This window comes from Lepus europaeus, chromosome 20, assembly GCF_033115175.1.
Source record: "Lepus europaeus isolate LE1 chromosome 20, mLepTim1.pri, whole genome shotgun sequence".
NCBI classification, from domain to species: domain Eukaryota; kingdom Metazoa; phylum Chordata; class Mammalia; order Lagomorpha; family Leporidae; genus Lepus; species Lepus europaeus.
In genome coordinates, this window is record NC_084846.1 from 11,782,617 (window position 1) to 11,797,077 (window position 14,461).

General features: G+C 48.5%; 1 protein-coding gene across 5 annotated transcripts in view; it reads right to left on the reverse strand.

Moving 5' to 3' along the window:
* AKAP8L (A-kinase anchoring protein 8 like) overlaps positions 1–14,461 on the reverse strand; it is a 35,056-nt gene that overhangs the window by 3,812 nt on the left and 16,783 nt on the right. For 4 of the 5 annotated variants that reach the window (XM_062179293.1, XM_062179292.1, XM_062179294.1 and 1 more), the window contains 4 exons: positions 13,861–13,969; positions 12,347–12,488; positions 12,148–12,253; positions 11,479–11,609 (listed from right to left, as the gene is read on the reverse strand). In XM_062179293.1, the coding sequence (XP_062035277.1) occupies positions 11,479–11,609; positions 12,148–12,253; positions 12,347–12,488; positions 13,861–13,969 (488 nt within the window). Of the gene's footprint in view, positions 1–11,478; positions 11,610–12,147; positions 12,254–12,346; positions 12,489–13,212; positions 13,356–13,860; positions 13,970–14,461 lie in introns of those variants that run through there. The other variant, XM_062179295.1, reaches the window with a different exon arrangement.

A 14,461-nucleotide genomic window follows, 5' to 3' on the forward strand; every position in this document is an offset into this window, starting at 1 on the left:
GAAACACCACTCCAGACTGCGGCCCAGCTGACAGGTTCCCCAGTGCTCAGCTCCTGACGGCTGAGGCCCAGCGCACCCTCCTCCCAGGAGCAACAGGACTCGGCACTGCTCAGCCGCTGAGGCTTGGTTCTGAGCAAGCACAAGGTGAGAGGTGACAGCTCCTGTTCTTCCACCCAGGCCCTGTGCATGGAGGCTTGACCTTGGGCTTGGCTTGTTCATCAGGAAGAGGTGCCCCACCAGCACCCAAGGCAGCAGTCACTCAGAGAGAAGCACTACACTATCCCAGCCCCTAGCGCCCTGGCTCTCAGATTTTGCCCAGGGGAGAGCCTGCCAAGTCACCACGAGTGCTTGGTCTCTTCCCAAAGGAACTGACTTCCTCGGCTGGGGAGTGAGGGGAGGTTCCAGCGCTGTGGACTCTCTCAACACAAGGAAAACAATGAAGAAAGGAACTCAGAGGAGACCCGGTAGATTTAACAAGGACGTCATCTGAATCACAGGCCAGTTAAGTGCCAGAGAGTTTCAGTAAGACAGCTAAGAATAGCCTCACAGGAGTCGGAATAAATCTCAGTCAGTCATCTCAGAAATGATCCCTGTACAGAAGCCACGTTAACGCAACCAGCCGGCCATCAGTGGAGTTTTACCAGTTCAGTGTGAGCTGGGAAGACACTGTCAGAAAGAGCCCTGCCCGCACCACTGTCATTCAGGATGACTGTGCACTTGCCCACGGCTTCTTCTTCCAAGGTACAGCGCTGTACACTGTGGGGGCAAGAGGGCCCTCACCCAAAGAACGTGGCAGTCACTTCACAGTAGACAAGCAGACACAGCAAGACCAGCACCAGGAGTTGCCAGGATATACAAGACATCTGGCTGCCAACAAAACATTACAAGACATCCAAAGGAGACTCTGACCCACACATAGAAAAAAGGCCAACAGAAAATGCCTATGACAGTGCCCAGATGTCAGCTTTACAGACTGCAAGGTCACAACTGCTACTGTGTTTCAAAGAACGAATGCCTGAAGAGGCAGAAGGCACAACTGCACTGTCAACAGAAGACATCAGCAGAGATAAAATTCACACAAAACAACTGGGCTGGTGCCGTGGTGCTGTGCGTAAAGCCAAAGCTGCCACCTGTGACACCAGCATCCCATAAGGGCGCTGGTTTGGGTCCTGGCTCCTCCACTTCTGATCCAGCTCCCTACTAATGGCCTGAGAAAAGCAGTGGAAGATGGTCCAAATGTGCTTAGGCCCCTGCCACCCATGTGGGAGACTGGGAAGAAGCTCCTGGCTTTTTCAGGTTGTTGTGGCCATCTGGGAAGTGAACTAGCAGATGGAAGATGTCTGTCTGTCTGTCTCTTTCTCTTTCTCTCTCTCTCTCTCTATATATAAAACTCTTTAAAATCAATCAACCTTTAAAAAAAGAAAGAAAGAAAACAAATCTAGGAAGTGAAAGGCAGAGTGCAGACATCAATCACGTGACCTGAACACAGAAACAGAATGCATGGGACACTACTATGCAACCCAACATGTACATGATGCCTGATGATAACAGGGGAAGAAATATCTGAACACGAACAGATGTTTGCTATAAGTGTCCCACATCAAAGACATTCAACAAACCACAAGGGGAACAAGCACAAAGAGATCCAAGAAAAGACATAACGTAATAAAACACCACAAGTCAAAGACAAGGGGGAAATCTTGAAAGCAGCAAGAGAAAAACAAATTATCATTTAGCAGGGACCCCCAGTAAAGTTAAGAGCTGATTTTTCATCAGAAACAAGGCTAGAAAGCAGTCAGACAATAATTTAAAATGCACAAGGAAAACAAACAAAACAAATTAAAAAAAACCCTGTTAACCAAGAATCCCGTACCTAGCAAAGAAAAGGCAAGATAGACATTCCAAGGTAAACAAACAGACTACATCACCAGTAGATCTGCATTGTAAGAAATACTAGAGAAGATTCTTCAGTCTGAAAGCACGTAACCTCAGGACAAAGCGCAAATCCTGTCAGAAGAATGGTGAAGGTGATTACGTAATAAGACGTTATAAACTCTTGTTCCTGTTCCTTTCTTCTCAAGGGATTTAAAAAGCATTTACATAAAACTATCTCAACTTTTTCAGTTACAACACACAGAAGTGTAAGATGGTTGATAATAACAGTTAAGGGGTCGGCGCTGTGGCATAGAAGGTTAAGCCTCTGCCTGCAGTGCCAGCATCCCATATGGGCATCGGTTTGAGTCCTGGCTGCTCCACTTCCGATCCAGCTCTCTGCTGTGGCCTGGGAAAGCAGTAGAAGAAGGCCCAAGTCTTGGGCCCCTGCACCCATGTGAGAGACCTTGGAGAAGCTTGTGGATCCTGACTTTGGATCAGCCTGGACCATTTGGGGAGTGAACCAGCAGATGGAAAAGCTCCCTCTGTACCTCTCTGTAACTCTTTCAAATAAATAAAAATAATAATAAAAAAGTGGTGATAGTGACAGTTCAAAGGAGGCTGGGGGGTGGGGAGCAAAGCCATACTGGACAAAAGAAATGACTACAGATGGTAACTCGAGTCCGTCAGAACAAAGAGAACCAGCAGCAGGCAGCAGAAGGCTAAGGCAAGCGGAACAGAAGCTTGACAGATATAAACGCTTTCCCTTCCTCCCCCAGGTCTTTAGAAGACCTAGTTTTGCAAAGTAATAATGTTAACAATATATATATATATATATATATATATATATGCGACCTATGTATGGCAACAATAACACAAATTGATGTGCATACTTAACACAGGAAGGAGGTACTCTCATTGGAATTGCCATTCTGTCTGAGGCAGACTTGAAGTTCCTGGATATATAAAAGGTAAGGTCTACAGAAACCATGGAGGAAGTAACACCAAAAAAATGCAGTGAAAACGAATCAATAAAAAGCAGCAGTTAAGATGCCGCTCTGCTGGGGACGTGTGCCACCCACGGGCAAGTGCCTGGCAATTTTGCTTCACTGCTGCAGACATTTGGGGAGCAAACTGGCAGATGGGAGCTCCTCTCCCTGTCTCTCAAAATAAATAAATGAAAGTTAAAAAAAAAAAAAAAAAAACAAGCCACAAGGTCAAATAAAATGCTGTGCGTTGAGGACACACTTCGGATTCCAAGACACCAACAAACGGGGAGTAAAAGGATCGAAAACAGGCAGACACCAACCCTGAGGGAGCTGAGCTGGAGATGGGTATTTGGTGCAGAGGGTAAGCTACTGCTTGGGACTCCTAAATCCCCATCATGTGTTTGGGACAGGTGTTGTGACATACAGGATGAGGCCACCACTTGGAACATCTTAGATCACAGTGACGATTTGAGGCCCTGTTACTCCACTTGTTTATAATTTTTTAAGATTTAATTATGTACTTCAAAGGCAGAGTTACAGAGAGAGAGAGGACTTCCACCCACTGGTTCACTCCCCAGATGGCTGCAACAGCCAAAGCTGGGTCAATCAGAAGCCTGGAACCAGGAGCTTCATCCAGGTCTCCCACATGGGTGCAGGGGTCCAAGCACTATCCCAGGTGCATTCACAGGGAGCTGGATGGGAGGTGGAGGACCCAAACTGGCAGTCACATGGGATGCTGGTGGTGTAGCAGCTTTACCTATTGTGCTGCAGCGCCAGTCTGTTAACACCGTTACTCCACTTCTGATCCAGTTTCCTGCTAATGCATCCAGGGAGACAGCACATGCTGACTCAAATGCTTGGGCCCCTGCCACCCATGTGGGAGACGCTGATGGAATTCTAGGCTTCAGGCTTCAGGCTGGCCCAACCCTGGCTATTGTAGGGATTTGGGGAGTGAACTGTTGAATGGCAGATCTCTTTTTCTGTGTCACTCTGCCTTTCAGGCAAGTGAAAATAAACACAAAAAATTTTAAAAGTGCCTGGGTTTGAGTCCCAGATCCAACTTCCTGGAAATGTGAATGTGCACCAAGGGCAGTACAAGATGGCTCAAATACATGGGCTCCTGCCATTTAACTGGGAGACCTGGATTAAGCTCTTTTTTTTTGAAGATTTATTTTATTTATTTGAAAGGCATAGTTACAGAGAGGGGTAGAGACAGAGAGAGGCCTTCCGTCCGCTGGTTCACTCCCCAGATGGCCGCAACGGCCAGAGCTGAGCCAATCTGAAGCCAGGAGCCAGGAGCTTCTTCCGGGTCTCCCATGTGGGTGCAAGGGCCCAAGTACTTGGGCCATCTTCTGCTGCTTTCTCAGGTGCATTAGCAGAGGGCTGGATCAGAAGTGGAGCAATCAGGACTCGAACCAGCACCTTATGGGATGCCTGTGCTGCAGGCCAGGGCTTTAACCCACTGGATTGTGTTCCAGTTCCTGGTTCAGCCTGACTAGGACTTGGCTATTACGGGCATTTGAGGAGTGAACCAGAAAATGGAAGATCTCTGTTTTTCAAATAAATAAAAAAGTTTTAAATTCGTATTAGAAAAAGGGTACAGTAGATAAAGCTGCCATCTGCAGTGCCAACATCCTATATGGGTACTGGTTGGAGTCCCGGCTGCTCCACTTTCAATCCAGCTTCCTGCTAAGAAAAGGGAAGTCAGCAGAAGATGGCTCAAGTGCTTATGCTCCTGCACCTACGTTGGAGACCCACAGGAAGCTCCTGACTCCTGGCTGCAGCCTGGCCCAGCCCTGGCCATTGCAGCCAACTAGGGACTGAACCAGCAGATGGAAGACATTCTCTGACTCTCTCTCCCTGTAACTCTGCCTTTCAAATAAATAAATAAATCTTTAGGAAAAAAAAAAAATAAAGGAGGAAAGCTGAATTGGCTATTCTAGTATCAAACAAAAAAGACTAACACAAAAAAATGGCAGTAAGAAAGAGACATGGGGCTGACACTGTGGTGTAGCAGGTAATGCTGCCGTCCGCAGTGCCACCATTCCATGCAGGCACCAGTTCAAGTCCTGCATGCTTCTCTTCTAATCCAGCTCTCTGCTATGGCCTGGGAAAGCAGTAGAAGATGGCCCAAGTGCTTGGCCTCTGCACCTACATGGGAGACCTAGAAGAAGTTCCTGGCTCCTGGCTACGGATCGGTGCAGCTCTGGCCATTGTGGCCATTTGGGGAGTGAACTAGCAGGTGGAAGACATCCCCCCATAACTCCACCTCTCAAATAACTAACTAAATAGAGAGATTTAAAAATGATAAAAGGGTCAATCTAGCAGGAGAATCTAGCAATTCTAAGTATATACCCACCTAACAACAAAACATCAAAATACATAAAAAGGAACACTGACTGAAACAGAGAATTCAACAATCCCACATTTAGTAACAGAAGGAACAACTTAGCAGAAGACCAACAAGGAGACAAAGGCTTGAATAGCAGCACGAGCCACTGGGCACGAGATCTACATCCTGTCAACAGCAGAATATACATTCTTCTTAATTGCACAAGAATGTTCTCTAGTATGGACCATATGCCAGGCCATAAAATACATCTCAGGAAAAAGGAACCAGAATAATTTGTTTTCCAATCACATGGAATAAAATTACAAATTAGGGGGCAGGAGCTGTGGCGCAGTGGGTTAAGCTGCTGCCTGCAGCACCAGCATCCCACATGGACGCCGCTTCCAATCCAGCCCCCTGTCAATGTGTCTGGGAAACCATTGGAAGATGGTCTGGGTGCTTGAGCTCCTACTACACATGTGGACGATCTGGATGGAGTTCCAGGCTCTTGACTTAGGCCTGGCCCAGCTCTGGCTGTGGTAGTCATTTGCAGAGTGAACCAGCACATGGAGCTCTCTTCCTAACACTGCTTTCAAATAAATAAATCTTAAAAAAAAAAAAAAAAAGAAAGAAAATTTAAAAATGAGAAAAATGGAAAGAACAGCAAACTAAACCTGAAAGCAAGGAGAAGGAAAAAGTAAGGATCAGAACAGAAATTAATGAAATAGAGAATAGAAAAAGAAAAAAAGTGAATGAAACCAAAAGTTTGTTTGTACTCTTAAAAGTCAAAGTATCGACAAGCTCTGAGCAAGAATGACGCCAACAGGCGGCTGGCATTGTGGCACAGCCAGCCAAGCTGCCACCTGCAATGCCAACATCTCCTATGGGTGCAGATTTGAGTGCCAGCTGTTGCATTTCCGATCCAGCTCTCTGCTAATGTGTGTGGGAACGCAGTGCCAGACAGCCCAAGTGCTTGGGGCCCTGCACTACACGGAGGACCTGGAAGCAGCTTTGGCTCAGCCCAGCCCTGACCACTATGGTCATTTGGGGAGTAAATCAGTGGACAGATCTCTCTCTCTGCCTCTCCTTATATCTCTCTATATAACTCTGCTTTTCAAATAAACAAATCTTTATAAAGAAAAAAGACCAAGGGAAAAAAGACTCAAATGAGATAAGAAAGAGGGGATACTACCAACCTTGTGGACATAAGAGAGGTTATAAAGGAACATTGTAAACAAGCACATGCCAATAGAGTAGAAAGCTTATACAAACTACGGAAACTGACTCACACAGAAATACACACCCTGAACATACCTGTAAGGGGTACTGGTTGAAGCAGAAATAACAAAGCTACCTACAAAGAAAAACCCAGGCCCCAGGCAGCTTCACAGGAGATTCTAAAGCCTGGATAAAACCAGAAGAGGAAAACTTCCAAACTCATTCTATGAGGCCAGTATTAACCCCATACCGAAACCACACGCAAGGAAAAAAAAAAAAAAAAAGAAAGAAAAAGAAAAAAAGCTTGCACTAATGTGATATATAAAGGCAATTCTGACCTAATGGGATATATCCTACTTAATATGACATATAATATGAAGGATAAAACAAAAACACTATGAACATCTCCACAGATGCAGAAAAAGCATTTGGCAAAATCCAACATCCTTTTACAACAGAAACTCTACCAAAAAGGAACAGAAGAGAACTTCAACTCAATCAAAGACAGCTAAGAAAAACTCAGAGTTAACATCACTCTTAACGGTAAAAGATCAGAAACGAGGTGAGGACATTCATTCTCACTTCCATTCAACATTGTACTGGAGGTTCTGGACAGGGCAATCAAGTAAGAAATAAAACTATTTGTAGATGAGTCATCTTGCACACAGAACATCTTAAGAAATTCACTAAAAATCTATCAAAATATAAGCAGAAATAGTTTAAATGCTACTAAAATGACTTATTAAAAACTATTAGTTTAGTAAGGTAGTAAGATACAAAAGTCACTAGTATTTCTACAAAAATGCAAAGAATAATCCAAAATGTTATTTAAGAAAAAAACAATTCCAGGGCCAGCACTGTGGCATAATTGGTTAAGCCTCCGCCTGCAGTGCTGGCACCCCGTATGGGCAGTGGTTGTGTCCTGGCTACTCCTCTTCTGATCCAGCTCTCTGCTAATGCTCCTGGGAAAGCAGCAGAAGACAGTTCAAGTGTTTGGGCCCCTGCACCCACATGGGAGACCCAGAGGAAGCTCCTGGCTTCTGTCTGGCCCAGCCCTTTGCAGCCATCTGGGAAGTAAACAAGTGGATTGAAGACTTTTCTCTCTGCCTCTTCCTCTCTCCATCTCTGTAATTCTTTCAAATAAATAAACAAATCTTAGAAAAAAAAATTCCACTTATTTTTATTCTTTAAACAAATGTACATTTTTAAATTTAAAAAAAAAAAAGTGCAAAACTTAATACTCTGCAAACTACAAAAATTCTGTCAAAAGAAATTGAAAACCTTAGGGCCAGCGCTGTGGTGCAGTGGGTTAAAGCCTTGGCCTGAAGTGCCAGCATTTCATATGGATGCCGGTTCTAGTCCTGGCTACTCCTCTTCTGATCCAGCTCTCTACTATGGCCTGGGAAGGCAGTGGAAGAATGCCCAAGTCCTTGGGCCCTTGCATCCACATGGGAGACCCGGAAGAAGCTCCTGGCTCCTAGCTTTGGATTGGTGCAGCTCCAGTCATTGTGGCCAGCTGGGGAGTGATCCAGCGGATGGAAGACCTCTCTGTCTCTATCTTTTTCTGTAACTCTGTCTTTAAAATAAATCTTAAAAAAAGAAAAATAAAAGAAATTAAAGACCTAAATAAATTACGGGTCTAAAATAGATCCTGTATTAATAGTGTAGAAGGCTCAATATGGTCAGCAGGGCATTTCTAAAACTGATGTAGAAACTGAATGTAAATCTACCAGAATACTAGCTGGCTTCTTTGGAGAAACTAACAAGTTGATCCAAAACTCACATGGAAACTCAAGGGATGACCAAAACAACCTTGAAAAGGAACAATGGGCGCTCGTGCCAATATCCAATATAGACGCAGGCTCAAGTTCAGGCTGTCCCACTTCTGATCCAGCTCCCTGCTAGTGTGCCTGGGAAGGCAGCAGAGGATGGTCCAAGTTCTTGGGCTCCTGCACCCATGTGGCAGACCTGGAGGAAGCTCCTGGCTCCGGTCTGGCCCAGTCCCGGTTACTGTGGCCATTTGGGAAGTAAACCAGTGGATGGAAGAGCGCTCACTTGCTCTTTCTCTCTCTGTAACTCTGCCTTTCAAAAAATAAAATAAATCTTGGGAAAAAAAATTAGAGGTCTCAGTTTCTGATTTCAAATCTTATTACAAAGATACAGCACCAACTGGCATAAAGATAGCTCAGAATAAAATCAGGTAGCTCTAGTCAACTCTTTTTTTCTCTTTTAAATATTTATTTAATTATTTGAAAGGTAGAGTGACAGAAGAGACAAAAAGAGATCTTCCATCTGCTGATTCAGTTCATTTCTCAAACGTCTCAACCACCAGGGCTAGCCCAGACTGAAGCCAGGAGCCGGGAGCTCTATCCAGGTCTCCAATGTGGGTGGTAGGAACTCAAGTCCTCATCCATTGCCTCCCAGATGCATTAGCAGGAAGCTGGATTGGAAATACAGACTACTTGGGACTTGAACCAGCCACTCTGATATGGGATGTGGGTGTCCCTAGTGGTGGCAGCTTAACCTGTATTAGCACAGTCATACATCGCTGATGGGAATGTGAAATGGGACAGTCACTTTGGAAAACAGTCTGGAAGCTCCTCAAAAAGCTCAACAGTTACCACTGATCCAGACATGACATTTCTAGATACGCACAAGAGAAACACATAAAAGCCTGCACAGGAATGTTCCTGAAAGCATTATTCTCAACAGCCAACAGGTAGAAGCAACCCAAATACCCAAATAGATGAACAAACATGGAAGCCTATAAAGGGATGAAGCTCTGACACATGCTATTAACATGGATCAACCATGAAAACATTAGCGAAAGAAGACAATCACAGAAGACTGCCTTTTACATGATTCTGTTTATATGCAACGAACCGAACAGGAAAATACAGATATGGAAGATTAGTAGTTGCTTTAAGATTGAGGGAGGATGGAAGGTTGTTTGGGGGTAAGGGTAAAACCTAAAAGAGTATGAGTTTCTTTCTGAAGTGATAAGAATGTTCTGAATGGGGATGTGGCACAGTGGGTTAAAGCCCCTGCCTGCAATGCCGGCATCCCATATGTGTGCCGGTTCCAGTCCTGGCTGCTCCACTTCCGACTGAACTCCCTGCTATCGCCTAAGAAGACAGTAGAGGGTGGCCCAAGTCATTGGGCCCCTGCACCCACGTGGGAGTCCTGGAAGAAGCTCCAGGCTCCTGGCTTCAGATTGGCCCAGCTCTAGGCATTGTAGCCTTTTGGGGAGTGAACCAATAAATGAAAGACCTCCCTCTCTCTGGCTCTACCTCCCTATAACTGTTTTTCAAATAAATAAAATAAATCTTTATAAAAGCTGGTACATATTGTGTCTACACTCTATCACAAATATACCAACTCACTTGAAAAAGCCAAACATACTCCTTGTTCCAGTGCTACGACTGAGACATTCATTCAAAATAAAAACAGAGCAGTTTCATGGTTTGTCCGTTAGTTTTTCACTCAGGCTGAGGAAACTCTGAGAACTGATAATGCAGTCTTAAAAATGCAATGAAAATTGAAAAACGTGAACCCTTTGCTACCTTTTTTCTGGTTTCTAAGTACACTTACTTCCAGGAAACAATCTTAAATACACTCTGATTTTTCTTTGTAAAGATCTGTTTTTCATGGATTTGGAAAATTGGTTATTTTATTACCAGGTTTTGTTTTCTAAAAAGTTTTCCCAGAAAAAAAGTTTTAACAGTTGGAAACACTTTAAAAAGTACTTTCACATCTGCAATAAGTATTTTAACATTTAAGAAAAAAGTTCTATAATTGTGGTGATGGTTGCAAAACTCTTAATATACTCAACACTGTTGAACTGTCATCTTAAATGGGTAAACGGTATGTGAATTGTATCTCAGAAAAGCTCTCCCAAAAATAATTAGAAGTTTTCTATTCATTTCTACTGTATGGAATTTAAAACAAAATACAGAATTAAAATACATTCAAGTTATCTGTATAAACCAACTCCTTGTGGGAACTTCTAAGGAGCTTTCTTCACCCTTCTAGATCTCTCCATGGTTATTAGTTGCTGTTTTTGTTTTACTTCTTTGAGGGTCAATCTTGCATTTCTATTTTGCTAGCGATTACTCATTTCTCCTGGATTTTCCAGAAGTTTTACTAATGTCATTGTGCTCTATCCCTACAGATTCCTCTTCCCTTCTGTCTCTCAACTCACAGCCCAGGAACCTGCTTGGCAATACCCCCTTGGCCTTGCTGCTGCTAAGGCCAGTGGACTTGTCTTTCCTGGCTACTTGGTGGCATTTCCCAGTCCTCACTCTGTGCCCAAGCCCAACCTCTAACCCTGGCCCCCTGAGAATCACGACACTGAGAAAGACCAGAGATGAAGTGCTGAGCATAGAAAAATGCTACAGGCCCCTGGGGTGCTATCATTGCTCCTAAATCCCACTGGCCTCTTTTAAAATGATGACAGCCAAACCTGTCTTTGGCCAGAACTGGTCCTGGGCCTCTCAGACCTCTCCCTACTGCACAGCCCCCTCCAGCTCGTTCCACCAAGGAGCGTCAACTCTGGCATCCAGTCCACGCCATGCATTAAAGAGATGCCAGGAAACTGGACAAAACAGGTTCATTTTCTCGCCAAAATGTCCTTTTCTTGACCAAACACTCTTTCCCCACACCCACAATCTGAACAGCACCTGTGTCCACTGGGTGGCCTGAGGAGAAACATGAGTCATCCCAGGCTCCCGTTCCCTCCTCCCACAGCACAGGCATTCCTGACACCGTGGTCCCCAACCCCTCCACGGAGATGCTGAAGGCCCTAGCTCAACACCCATCAGCCTGCACCTGGAAATATTGCTGCGTAGGGAAGCACGCCCTCAGGACGCACGCCCCCTTTTCCAGCAACCCCTGTACCATGTATTCCGCCATCTGCCGCCTGCCGCTGCCCCCACACAGTGCACCTCGAGTGCTGTCTCCCAGGAAGGATTCTCACCTCCATCTCCCTCCTACCTGACCCTGCTTCCCTACCAGTCCCTGCAGCGCCCTCCGGCTAGCCCCGGGGTGGAGGGAGGCCCTGTGGCCACTCACCCTACGGTTCCGGTTGTGTTCCATGGTCTTCAGGTGCTTCTGGATGATGCCAAACTGCATGGGGATGAAGAGGTCACAGGCTGCACAGTGAGCCGCCTCCACCTTCTTCACAAAGTGCTCCATGGCGATTTCTGCAGGGGGAGAAGCAGGGACTCAGCACTGGTGACTAAGCCAGACCCAGATGCTTCAGAAAAAAAAACCAGACCAAGACCAAGAATGGGCATCTGGCCAACAGGTAGGATGCCACCTGGGACCCCCGCACCCCCATCAGAATTTCTAGTTCTGCTCCCACTTCCAGCTTCCTGTTGATGGAGACCCTTGGAAACAGCAGGTGATGGCTCCAGTAGCCAGGTTCCTGCCATCACATGCAAGACATGGACTGAGTTTCTGGCTCCTGGCTTCAGCTTAGCCCTGCCCCTGCTATGGTGGGCACTTGCAGTGAACCAGTGACAGCTTGCTTTCTCTCTCTCTCTTTGCCTCTCAAAAAAAAAAAAAAAAGAATAAAGACAAAAACAAAAACAAAAAACCAAACCCTCACAAATGAACAGCTCCTCGCCTTGCCTCACCACTTCCAAGTGGGCCTGCCACTATTCTCATAAACTCTCCCTGAGAAGCAAGCAGCAGACTCTTGAGCCCTGCCTGGTGGGGGTGGGGCTGGGTCCTCCTCACCTTGGGTCAGGTCCTGGTCTCTGTAAATCTGCTGGATCAAACCATCAAGGTCCTCCACAGTTTTGCGGAGCTCCTCTGTCTTCTTGGTTTTGTTGGTGACATATTCCTGCCAGAGACACCGATGTTCATGGTGATGGTGGCGGTCGTGCCCCTGAGGGGCCCGAGAAGCTCTGAACAGCTATGCTGTCCCAAGGCTCACCTGCAGGAAATCAGCTGTCTGCTTAGGGAGCTTGGTGCCCACGTACTTAAAGTGCTCCTTGTGAAACTTGCTATCAAGGTGGCTGGCCATCTCGTCCTCGTAGAAGGTGCGGTATTTGCAGAGAGAACACACAAACTGGATCCTGCCACAGGAGGGAAACAAGGGGCTGAGGCTGCACGGGTCCCAGGTCACAGTGCGGCCGCCTCACCCAACCCAGCTGCAAGCCCCGGAACAGGCCTTGCTCACGGGCCTCTGAGGTGCAGGCCCAGCGGAGGGCCAGGCTGGGAACGGTGGGGCTGGGAGGAGAAAGGGACAGAGTCTGCAGGCTGCAGTTACTGCAACGTAGGGGCCAGGGAGGAGCTCTTCCTTCCCACAGGCAGTAGGCGGACGCCTGAGGCAGCAGCTGCCGCAACAGGCAAGGAGTCGCTGGAAGGTTGCCGGAGGGCCTCTCTACCAAGGCAGGCCAGGAGCTTGTGTGCATGGCCCAGCTGGGGACTGGAAGGAAGGATGCCCTGGCATGAGCCAGGTGGCCCTGAGGCGCAGAGTGGAGCACGCAGTCCCGAGGCCACGCCCGAAAAGGTGCTGCATCTTCCTTCTGGGGTCTGAGGGGCTCAAAGGCCCAGACCATCCTCTGCTCAGAATGCTTGGGGATGGTGTCGGGAGGGACGGGAGGCGAGCAGGCCTGGGCACCTGCCACCTCATCTTCCTCTTCCGAGAAGAGACCAGTCTGAGCTGGAAGGAGGGCGCCCTGGAGCCACCCGGGCGAGGTGCTCTGTCTGGGCCTGGTGTCCACAGCAGAAGCCCGGGGTCTGGGGCCTGGGCTGGAGGAGGCCAGCCGCCGCCGAGACCTCGGGGCGGGTCCCTACCTCTGCCGCACGTCCTTATCTGGGCCACGGGGTCAGCTTTGTCTGGAGAGCCCAGGGGCCGGGCGCCGGCGAGGCTGAGGAAGGTCCAGCAAGAGCAAGAGTCTGAGGCGGAGGAGGAGGAGGCAAGCGCCAGTGCGGGAGCCCTGAAGGCAGACAGACCCGACCCCGGCGCGTGAAGGGCTCAGCCGCACACAGGCCCGGCCAGATGGGGCCAGCGGGCAGGGCACAGGGCAGGCCCAAGGCTGCCATAGCCCACAGGGGCCATCTCTCCTGGGCACGGCGGCAGCCTCGGCAGCTAGTTGGGGCGGCACAGGCGCCTTGGACCTTGAGTCTCTGATGAGCTGGCCCCCTCCCTCAGGGGCATCGGCCCCCAGTAACCTAGTGCCGGAGCTTCTGGGTAACGGTGCCGAGCAGGGTCGGATCTCAGGCCACAGTCGCCAGCGGTCGCCAGGCGGCCGCGGAGGGATGGGGGGGACAAGCCAGGCCTTGGGAGCTGGGCCTGGCACGAAGCAGGGTCCATGCATGGCTGAGCAGGTGGCGGCTCCCAAGGGAGGCCAGAGGGCGGCGAGATGGCAGAGCTATGGCCCTGCTCTCCTGGCGGCAGCCCCAGAGTGAGGCAGAGCGGAGGGGTGGAGGGAAGCCGGTTACCTTTCCACCATACGGTCTCGCTGCCGCTTTTTCTGCTTGTCTTGGCTCTTCTTGCCCGCCTGCAGCTTGCGCTTGGCCTGGCCGTTCTCATCCTGGGTGGTCAGGGCCCCTGTGGGAACAGAATGGCCGTCACCAGCTCAGCTTTGCCAAGACAGAGCAGGTGCTGTTGCCTCTGGCTGAGTCACCCGCTGTCCACTCCAGGGGGTCCTTCTGAGAGCAGCTGCTGTCCACGCAAAGCCTCTGACCACAGGCAGGGCTGGGGACCCTGAGCAGGGCAGGGAGTGGGTCTGGCCTAGGACCAAGGAGAGGGGCACACGCACTGACCCCTCCACTCTCCAGGACACCCCCACTCTCTGCAGAGTGGGCCACGGGGAGGCTGGAAGGCAAAGAGGGGCTGTCCCGGGGACACTGGCGGCGGGGTGCAGGGACGCCGCTCACATGGCCCTGCCCACCCCCCCCACCGGGCACCGCGGCAACAGTGGGCTGAGGCTGGATTTACTGTTAGGTACCTGCTGGCGCTCATCACTCAGGTGGGGGGACACGGACTCCCAACAGGGGCTGGAGAGGCGCTAAGGGAGAGGACACGCAAACCAGAGCCATA